General features: G+C 61.0%; 1 protein-coding gene across 1 annotated transcript; it reads left to right on the forward strand.

Annotated features, from left to right (window-relative positions):
* Window positions 1-1141: 1141 nt before the first annotated feature.
* PRDM12 (PR/SET domain 12) lies at window positions 1142-9776 on the forward strand. The gene is made up of 5 exons (XM_084494315.1): window positions 1142-1950; window positions 2766-2956; window positions 3762-3917; window positions 7038-7149; window positions 8190-9776. Exons 1-5 carry the CDS (start codon window positions 1737-1739, stop codon window positions 8570-8572), a joined length of 1056 nt encoding a protein of 351 aa, XP_084350441.1. The 5' UTR covers window positions 1142-1736; the 3' UTR covers window positions 8573-9776.
* The last annotated feature ends 190 nt before the right edge of the window (window positions 9777-9966 follow it).

Consider the following 9966-nt stretch of genomic DNA (forward strand, 5'->3'; position numbering starts at 1 on the left):
CGAAATAAACTTATTTTTACGTCCATGAAAACCCGAACCAGTCCCGGGCGGGTTATTCACCCTCCCTGTCTAGGAAAAGCGCTGTCCCTCTCCGAGCAAACGCCCCCGGTATCCAAAAATTTGGGTTGATTCCTGCCGTTTGCACCTTTTCTTGGGTGGGTTGATAGGAATAAGCGGCTGAACCTGGGTTGTAAGATCGCTTTCGCAACGCCCAGCAAGGGGAGAAGCCGCCCGAGGGGCTCACCCTATAAAACGCCCGCCGGGGGTGCTGCTAGAGACCCTGGGGTGCGGAGGCTGTGGGGTCCCGGAGGGGCTGGGGGCGGCCGTGCCTCGCCCTCTCCCTGGGTTTGGGGTGCGGGAGCCGGGCTCTGAGTGCTTGAGGAATTTGGGGGCCCGTTCTCTTCTCCCCCCACCGCCCGGCCCAGCCCTTTGCAGCCCCTTGTCCCCATGAAAATCAAAAGAACAAGGCTGAGGAGAGGGCTCTAAGCTCCGACACAGCAGGATTGGGTTTAAATCCAGCGAAGATTAACCCTTTGCTGAGCCAGCAAAGCCGCGGGCCCTCGGGGAAGGGAGGGTCGCGGTTGTGGGGACCCCCCCGGGGGCTGCGAGGTGCCCAAGGGCTGGCAGAGAGGGGGTGGCAGTGTGAGCCCCGCGGCTGTGCCGGGGAATATTTTGGGGTACAGAGATGGGGGTGCTGCGGGGGGCCGAGCCCCGGTGATGCTGCAGCCGCACCCGGGCCGGGGAGAGGACAGGGCCGGGGTCCGCACCCCCTGTCCCGCGGCACAAGGTTCCCCAAATCCCCCCCAGGACACGCATTTGGGGGCCGGCTGGGCTGTCCCCGCTTCGGCTTTGGGGACCAATCCCCGATTTTTTTTTAGGGGGGGCACAGAGGGGTCCCGGCCCGCAGTGTTAGGGCTGGCACCGGGCACCGCGGACCCCCCCGAGGGTCGCTCCCCAAAGGCGCAGCGGGGCCGCCGGTGCCGAGCCGGGGGTGCGGGTGGCCGCAGCTCCCCGGGACCCACTCGGGGAGTGTCCGGGACCGATCCTCGGGGCTCTGCCCGTTGGCTGGGGCCGAGAGGGACCAAACAGCACCGAGAAACCGGGTCTGGGGGCATCGGGGGCGAGGATTTCGTTGTGTGGAGCCGCGGCCCCAAAACACCGAGTTTTGCGCGTAAAACGAGCGCCGGCAGCGGCTGGGAGCAGCCGGGGCCGAACCGGAGTGAGCAGAACCGAATCGAGCCGTGCCCGACGGCGAGGTCCGGTCCTGCACCCGGCTTTTGGGGGGCAATCCGGAGTGTGTGTGTGTGTGTACGTGTGTATGGGTGCGTACGTGTGTGTGTGTGGGTATAGGGCTGTGTATGGGCGCATAGGGGGGTGCATCTGTGCGCACACGTGTGTGTCCGTGTGTCTGCGTGTGCGTGTATGAATTTATACGTGTGTGCATTGTATGTGGGGGTGTGTGAGCGTGTCCGTGTGTGTGTGAGCGTGTCCGTGTGTATCTGTGTGTGTGTGTGTGTGTGTGAGCGCCGTGTCCCTCCCTCCAGCCACCCCACCCCCGGGGAGGGGAGGGCTGGAGGGGAGGGGGGCTCCGACGGCTCGCCTCGCTCCGGCAGCCCCAGTCTCTCCGGCAAACGTCAGGGAGGTCATTAATAACCAATTAGGAGGGTCAATGAAGCTCATATATAGCCGGGCGGGAGCCGCCGAGCCGCACGGAGCCCGGCCGCCGCCTCGCCCCCATGATGGGCTCGGTGCTGCCCGCCGAAGCCCTGGTGCTCAAACCCGGGCTGAAGCCGCAGGGGCTGGCCCTGGCCGAGGTGATCACGTCGGACATCCTGCACAGCTTCCTCTACGGCCGCTGGAGGAACGTGCTGGGCGAGCAGCTCTTCGAGGAGAAGAGCGGCCCCAAAACCGCTTTCACGGCCGAGGTCCTGGCTCAGTCCTTCTCCGGAGGTGAGTGCCCGGCCCCCGCCGCCGTCGGGGCTTCGCCGCCGGCCGCTTTTTGACTCGGGTTTGACCCGAGAAAGTTCCCACCTCGGCCGTGGGGCTGAGAAGGGGCAGGGGAGGGGGTCGGGGCCGCTGCTTTCCCCCGAGCCGCCCCCGGCCGCATTCAGGGCCCCGCACAATGTCTTTTCTCTCGTCCCGGCTCCCTTTTCTCCCCCCCCACCTCCCTCTCGGATTTCTGTTCCTCTCTTAATTTACCGTGAAGGCTAATTCCATTTCCATTCACGATATGTCAACCATCTCATCTCCCCATTTTGTAAGAGGAATTCCTGGGCCCTTTTAAACAAGCCCCCGCGCCATTCAGGCACAATGTACCGCTACAGCATTCCTAAAGGACTAATGAATTTAGAATTAGCAATTTCTTTCTACTTGAGTTTAATGAATGCAGATCACTTTAACGGCATGACAAATTGCTGGATGGGCCGAAATAGACACCATTTAACCCCCTTTCTCAGCCTCGCTCCCTCGCCCGGCCCGGGCCGCTATTCCCAGGTACCGGCTCAATGCCCTGGAGGGGAACCTTGTAGCGCTTTGTAGGAACCCTCCCGGCCCTTTAAAAGCCCCACGGCCCCGGCACAAAGCAGCGCTTTGGGGGTGCCAGCCCGGGGTCCCCGCGCCCCCTTCCCCGGCCCCGGCTCGGGGACAGCGCAGCCGGGCTCGGGGTGGGGGGAGCGCGGCGGGGATGGGGGGACCCCGGGGCGCTTTGGGGTGCGGGGGGAGGCAGCGGCCGGTCCCTCATCGACCCCTCTCGCCGCCGTCCTCAGAGGTGCAGAAGCTGTCCAGCCTGGTGCTGCCGTCGGAGGTGATCATCGCGCAGAGCTCCATCCCCGGCGAAGGGCTCGGCATCTTCTCCAAGACGTGGATCAAGGCGGGCACGGAGATGGGGCCCTTCACGGGCAGGGTCATCTCGCCCGAGCACGTGGACCTGTGCAAGAACAACAACCTCATGTGGGAGGTAACGGCCCCCCGGGGGGGCTTTGTCCTCAGCTCGGCGTGCCTCAGTTTCCCCCGGCTCTCCCCAGGGCAGGCTGCTTTAGGAGACCCGTGGTGCTGCAGGTGGGTGCGAGGCTCCCGCAGCCCGCCCTCGGAGCATCCCCAAGCCCCCGTTGCTCCTGTCGCACGCTGCGGGGTCACATCCTGCCCTGCTCTGCCCCGTTTGGGGTGAAACGCCCGGCTGGAGGCTCCCTGCAGTGTGCACCGTGGGTGAAACCAGCTCTGCCCATCCCCTGCTTTGTCCCAGCCCCGGTGTTTTTACTCCATGGGTTTTGGGGTGATCCGAGCTGCCAGGACATCACTGTTAGCAGAAAGGGTTTTACTCAGTGTTTTGGTTTCACCGAGTGCTGGGTTTGCACCGATGGTTATTATTATTTCATGCAGAGTAGAAGCTCGCCTCGCATTTTTTGCCACCCCACAACGCATCCTCCCGCAGGGCCAGCTCCGGCAGCGACCCCGTTCCCCCCGAGGTGGTGGCAGGGTGCTGAGCAGCCCCATCGGGGCTGGGCTCCACTGAGAAGGGGGCACTGAGGCAGGGAGCCGGGCAGAGAACCAGCCGTGCCCACCCAGCACCACGATCAGGAAGGGTCCGGGCACCTCCCGTCCGGAGGCAGCAGCTCCTGGCTGCCTGCAGGGTCTCAGCCCCGAGGCCGTGCTGCTTTGGGGCTTGTCCCCAGCCGGGGACGCGATCCCAGAGCATCCCCCAGCGCCGCGATCCCCGTGTGGAGGGGCTTGGACCACCGAGCGCTGTGTGTCCCCCCCCCCAGGTCTTCAACGAGGACGGCACGGTGCGGTACTTCATCGATGCCAGCCAGGAGGACCACCGCAGCTGGATGACCTACATCAAATGTGCCCGGAATGAGCAGGAGCAGAACCTGGAGGTGGTGCAGATCGGGAACAGCATCTTCTACAAGGCCATCGAGGTACGCGGGGTCGGGAGGCAACGGGGAGCTGGGAAGCCACCTTTGTGGGTCCCTTCCCTTGTCTGTGGGGCTGCTGCTGGAGCAGCCATGGGAGCGCAGGGCACCCAGACCTGTGGGGAAATGTCATTGTGCGGGCTTCAGGGAGGCAGGGAAGCACCCTTCTCTTCTCTGTTCCCTTCTGGTGGGCTCATGGGGTGAGGTGTGCTGAGCATGGGGAGAGCAAACGCTGCCCAAGTTCATTTTGGGGCATAAAATGTGAAAAGAGCTGCGATCCTGGCTCAGCTGGGGCTTTGGGCAGGAGCAGGGTTTTGATGCTGTCTTGAAAAATGGGATTTTTGCGTGTGCAGAACCTGCTTCAGTGCAGCAGGGAAAAGTCTGGGGATTCTGTGAGTGCCCGGAGCCGGGTGCTGGCTGCGCTTGGCTCCGCAGCTTTCACCCGGGGGTCGCAGCGGCTCCGGGTGCAAACAGAGCAGGAGGAGGACGGGGCTGTGGGATCCGGGCAGGGAGTGGCACCGCTGCTGCTGCAGCCATGCCTCGGGCATCCTGCTGTGAGCACCGGCCTCATCCTGCCCAGCTCATCCTCACGCTCCTGTACAACGTGCGGGCAGGTGCTGGGTCCCGGGGACACCCCAGGGTGCGGGGTGAAAGCTGCGGGTGCTGGGATGGAGGCGAGCGCCTGGCTACCACAGCAGCATCGTCCCCGTGCCCATACGTGCCAGCAGCACCATGGTGGGCACCAGCCCTGCTTGTGTGCAACGTCCCCATAAAATGACCCTATTGCAGGAGGAGCTCGGGGAGATGTCAGCGGGCAGCTACCCCGGTTTAGAGCAGCACGAGGGGACAGCTCCTGCTGCTGCGGGGAGAGGGAGCGTGGCTGGGGAGAGCGCGAGCGCCCGCGGGCACCGTAGGCAAGGGCAGCTCCCCCGATCCTTTGGGCTCCTGCGGTGGCTGCCAGAGGAGCAGGAGGGCTGTGGGGCAGGACCACGGCCAGTGCTGCACTGAGCCAGCACCAGGGTTTGGGATCGGTGCAGTGGCATGGGGAAGGCGAGTAGTGGGGTGAGGGAAGAACAGCTCCGCTGCTGCTGCGGGAGGGTGCGTGTCTCACCGGGGTCTGCGAGCAGGAGCCCTGAGCACCTCCGTGCTGCTCTCCTCATCCTGGGGTTCCCTTTGCAGGCTTTAAGGGCTGATATTCTTGTGGGCAGCTGTGCCTGGCGTAGCATTAGCTTAACTGCTTTTTTTTTCATTAGATCTTGTTGAAGGGTGTAGCTCGGGGTGCGGCTGTGTGTCAGCCCTTGCGGACTTCCCTATGCAGGGCAGTGGGGCAGGTGAGATGAGTATCTGGGTGGTGCGAGCAGAGGGTTATTGCACAGCGATATCAAATCCACAGGCTCGCTGCCCGTGGCTGGATCATTGGGCACTGGAGCAGAGGAGTTGAATTCCCTCAGCGCAGGCGGTGAAGTTGAGATGTGGAGAGCTGAACCCTGCGTGATGGGGACGTGGGCATGAGAGGTGCCCGTGCCTGGCTGCGGGGCCATGGGGAGGGGAAGGGGCCGGGGCTTTCTTGGTGAGGGAGTGGGGAAGGGGAGCACCGAGGGGCCGAGGAGCTGGGTGGCAGTTCGAGGGGCTGCTTCCTTCGCAGGCTCCCCGTTCCCACTGGTGCCTGGACAGCACACCCATACGGCCCAAAACCCCGCTGCCTGCTCCAACTCCTCGGGGTTTGTGCGCCAAGAAGAAAAGAAAAAGCAGGAGGTTTGTCCTGTTGCGGCTCTCCCTGCTTGCTAATCCCCTAGCTCAGCATCGCACAAACGCAGTGGCTCAGATGGGATCAAGCCCCCTGCCCTCGCAGCCTCGTGTCCCCCCCGGCACCCACCTCGCCCCGCTGCAAACCCAGCACCGAGACCTCATCGGGGCAGGGCAGGTGAACGTCGCCTGCTCCTGGTGGTGCCCTCAGCCAGCAGCAGGCACCTGCAAGGGCACCGTCACCCCACCAGCCCCGGTGGTTCCCCCACTTCCCAACCCAGCACCAGCGAGCCGTCCGGCCCCACTGTGCTGGGACCCCAGCACGGTGACTCTTAGGATTCCTTTTCCACCTGCCTGCCCAAAAAATTGGGCTTACTGGGTGCCTTCCTCACCATCCAGCATTTGTATTTTCATGCGGTTTTGCTTGTTCCTGCCCTTACTCGCTGGTTTGCTTTTCCCATCCTCTTCCTCAGCAATTCCAAGTTGGAAAGTACAATACAGGAAAATACTGGAAAATAGGGTGAGGGCCTTGAGCTTTGCCCTTCTATCTGAAGGCCACGAGGTTCTTTGGGGGTAATTTAAATTGTTTTGGGGTGTATGCATGCGGATGAGTTGCTGGCATGTGCAGCAGCAGACGACGCACATATACTTTATCCTTCCAGCAATATTTTGTTTATATTAAAAATAATTAACTTTCTGTTAAGAGAAAATGATGCAGAGAAACAGCACGAATTTGGGAGGGGAAGCAGTATTGGCTTCTCCTTCTCAGCCTCTCGCCCTGCAGCCCCAGTGAGGTCCTTACATAGAGGGAGGCTTAAGGATATGGAACCCGATTGCCACTGCTTCCCGGTGTTTAAAATGAGGCACATTTTCAGTGCTCTGGTGATCTTAGATCTGCGTTTCATGGAAATGATGCTTTTCTTGAATCACTCTGCGTATCGAAAGCCGGCCTCTGCAACAGCGGGCTGTTTCTAAATCAGTTTCTCAGCACTAGGAACCTGCAAGGGAAAAAAATACAATTTTTTTTTAGGGTTATTTGTTATTGGTGCTGCCTTGTGGATTTGCTCTGGTGTGAGCGCATCCGTGCTCCCAGCCACGGCTGCTTTGCGTGGCGAGGTTGGGCGCCGTTTGCTGGCTGCTCGCTCCAGGGAACAGAAGCATTTCCCCATGCCGCTGCACCCTCACCTCCCTGAGCTGCAGGGACCCACAGGGGCTGTGCTCTGTCCCTGCCAGGTCACCAGTTGTCACCTTCCTCCCAGGACCTGATAGCAGCGGGATGTTTTAGGGGTGGGGGACGGCCAGCGGGGTCTGCAGCAACCAGCCGAGGATGCGGATAGAGCCGCCCCATCCCGACAGCCCCGTCTGTTTGTCTGTCTCCAGATGATTCCTCCGGATCAGGAGCTGCTGGTCTGGTACGGGAACTCCCACAACACCTTCCTGGGCATCCCGGGCGTGCCGGGGCTGGAAGAGGAGCAGAAGAAGAACAAGCATGGTGAGTAACATCGCGCACACACGGGCACGGCATCCGTCTCGTTCTCTGCTCACCCCATCCCCATCTCTGAGGGTGTGGGGCAGGGACCCCCTCAGCTCTCAGGGGACAAACACGGGGACCATGGAGGAGCACAGCACACCCCATGCTGGGCACGCAACCCCACACAGCTCTCCCTAGCCCCACGATCTTCCTGGGAGAGGCTGATCTGCCTCGGCTGTAATGCAGTGCCTGTCTCCCCCGGGACAGAGCCATGCAGCTGGGGCAGGTCCCTGGGATTTGGGGACCCTCTCCGTGCCGACTTGTCCCTGGCTGGTGCTGGTGCTGTGACCAGCGACTGCTGGGCAGGGAGGAAGGAGCCCTGACGCACTGCGAGAGGCTGGGATGCAGTCATTTATTTTCCTGCTCTGCTTTTAGCAGCACAAACTGTTTTTTACCCAAATCACCAGCACAGGCTTTTCCTTCCCTGGGCTTTCACTCTGCCTGTTTCAGTGGTTCCCCAGGGTGCTCATTTACGGGCAGGCAGCGGGTCTTTTTGGGGTGCTGGGCTCGGAGCCGAGCCCCTCCGTGCTCCCCGCTCTGTGTGAGCAGGGTCAGAGCCCAGCAGGGCACGGGGTGAAACTGGGACTGAAGCAGGTCGCTGCTGGCAGCTCCCCGTCACCCTCCCGTCACCCCTGCTCTCTGCTCCTGGCTGCTTTGGCCACGTAGGTGCAGGAGAAATGAGAGGTAGCCAAAGGAAGGGGAAAGCGCATCCCGTGTGAAATCCTTTCTGCAGGGGAGATGGGTCAGCCTGAGCATCCCCCTCACCTTAATTGGGGTCAGCCTGCTCCCAGCTCTGTCCCCATCCCAAATCCACAAACACCAGCCTGAGGTCCTGCCATGCTGGGGCTGGTTGTGTCCGCCCGCAGGCACCCACAGCAGGCAGGGGAGAGCCAGCGAGGGCACACGGGGCGGTGATTTAGGGCAGCCAGTGCCGTGGGCAACTCGGGAATGGGGGTGAGACCAAGAGGGCAGCGCCTGACCACTGCATCTGTCATCCCCAGAGGATTTCCACGCGGTGGAGACGGGGGCCAGCACCACGGGGCGCATGCGCTGCGTCATCTGCCACCGCGGCTTCAACTCCCGCAGCAACCTGCGCTCCCACATGCGCATCCACACCCTGGACAAGCCCTTCGTGTGCCGCTTCTGCAACCGCCGCTTCAGCCAGTCCTCCACCCTCCGCAACCACGTCCGCTTGCACACCGGCGAGCGGCCCTACAAGTGCCAGGTTTGCCAAAGTGCCTACTCCCAGCTCGCCGGGCTGCGGGCCCACCAGAAAAGCGCCCGCCACCGGCCCCCCAACGCCTCCCTGCAGGCTCACTCCCCTGCCCTGCCCGTGCCCCATCCCGCCTCCCTGGCCCATCACATCCCCACCATGGTGCTGTGAGCCCCCGGCACGGCAGCGGGGGTTTTCGGAAAGCTGCTGCCAACGGGAAAAAGACTGGCGGTGAGACATGCAAGAAGTCGGGAGCCCTCGGCAGAGCTGGGGGGGGCAGAGGCAGGGCTGCTTTGCGTGGTGAGCTGCTTGAATTTAGGAGCATCGCTGGGTGTGTGGGGTGCTCCCCGAGGGTGAGCTGCTTGTCCCCGGGGCTGGCAGGGGGACAGGGGAGAGGGGATGGTGCCTCAACACACAGGGCACGGTGTCTGGTGGATTTGCTGGTGCACAACAGGAGGGCAGCCTCAAGGCCGTGCCTGGATGAATCGCACCTGGGTTTTACAGATAATTTGACAGAAAGAAAAAAACCTTCGTGCCCCCTTGTTACTGTCCCAGCAAGCGGCCAGCAGAGAGACGTGGCACGGCCCTGCTGGAGCCATCAGCTTTCTCTCTGCTGGCCCTTCCCAAGGGACAGAGTTCCCTCCTGATTCAGCAAACAGCCGTGTTTCCCCCCGAGCTGCGTTCAGCCCCGCTGTCTGCCTTCCTCCAGCCCACGGTGATGGGGTTAGGGCGCCGTGGTGAAGGGGACAAGCCAAGGGACACCCCCAGCGCGATGTGCCCACCGGCAATGCCCAGCCACGGGCAGGTTTTGTGGGGTGCTGCTCCAGCATCGCTGCCCCTCGCTCCCTGCAGCCCCGAGGGAACATTTCGGGTTTCCTTCTGCTGCCCTCTGGGGACAGAAATCCCGTCCCTGGGCCAGCTCCGTCCCCAAGGACAGCTCTAAGCGCCCTCTGGAGTCCTGCCACATGCGAGAGGAGCCGTGTATCATAAGGCTTGGAAGAAGGTATTCTAATATTAATTATAAGTCTAAGGTGTATAAAGTTCTCACAAACCGTGTTTTACTTCCGAAAAAAAAAAAAAGAAAAAAGAAAAAGAAAAAATCTGTCACTTTAACTTTGTAAATATTTATGTAAAACATTATTTACAAAACTTTGATATTATATATTATTTGATTGTATATGTACACAGTGTAAATACATTTGTACCTCTCTCTTGTATTCTAAATAAAAATTACTTGGAACATTTATCATTTAGAAGATGGATAGTTTTGAGGGCTTTATTTTTGCTCCATGCTGGGTGGAAGAATGTAGTGGGCAGGAAGAGTTAGTTTCAAATAACGTGAGGCAAGTAAGTGGCAAAAAAGACGTAGCACTGGGTGTTAGACCAGGCTCTGAGAAGGGGAAACATCGGCTCAGGGAAACAAAAACCCTTCTGCAGGTCGAAAGAGAAGGGATGCGTTCACGCTAGTACCAGATGGGGTGGCACTAGTTGGGCTGGTACCCGCCTGCCTCCACTTTACAGTCTGTTTGGAAGAAAAACTGTCGATATCTTTTAATATCTTCTCT

The sequence above is a fragment of the Aythya ferina genome (assembly GCF_964211825.1).
Source record: "Aythya ferina genome assembly, chromosome: 20".
Taxonomy (NCBI): domain Eukaryota; kingdom Metazoa; phylum Chordata; class Aves; order Anseriformes; family Anatidae; genus Aythya; species Aythya ferina.

Coding starts and splice junctions, on each gene's coding strand:
- PRDM12 (XM_084494315.1), top strand. CDS start 1,737: ATGATGGGCTCGGTGCTGCCCGCCGAAGCCCTGGTGCTCAAACCCGGG. Junction 1,951..2,765: donor GGCTCAGTCCTTCTCCGGAG/GTGAGTGCCCGG, acceptor CGCCGTCCTCAG/AGGTGCAGAAGCTGTCCAGC. Junction 3,918..7,037: donor TCTTCTACAAGGCCATCGAG/GTACGCGGGGTC, acceptor GTCTGTCTCCAG/ATGATTCCTCCGGATCAGGA.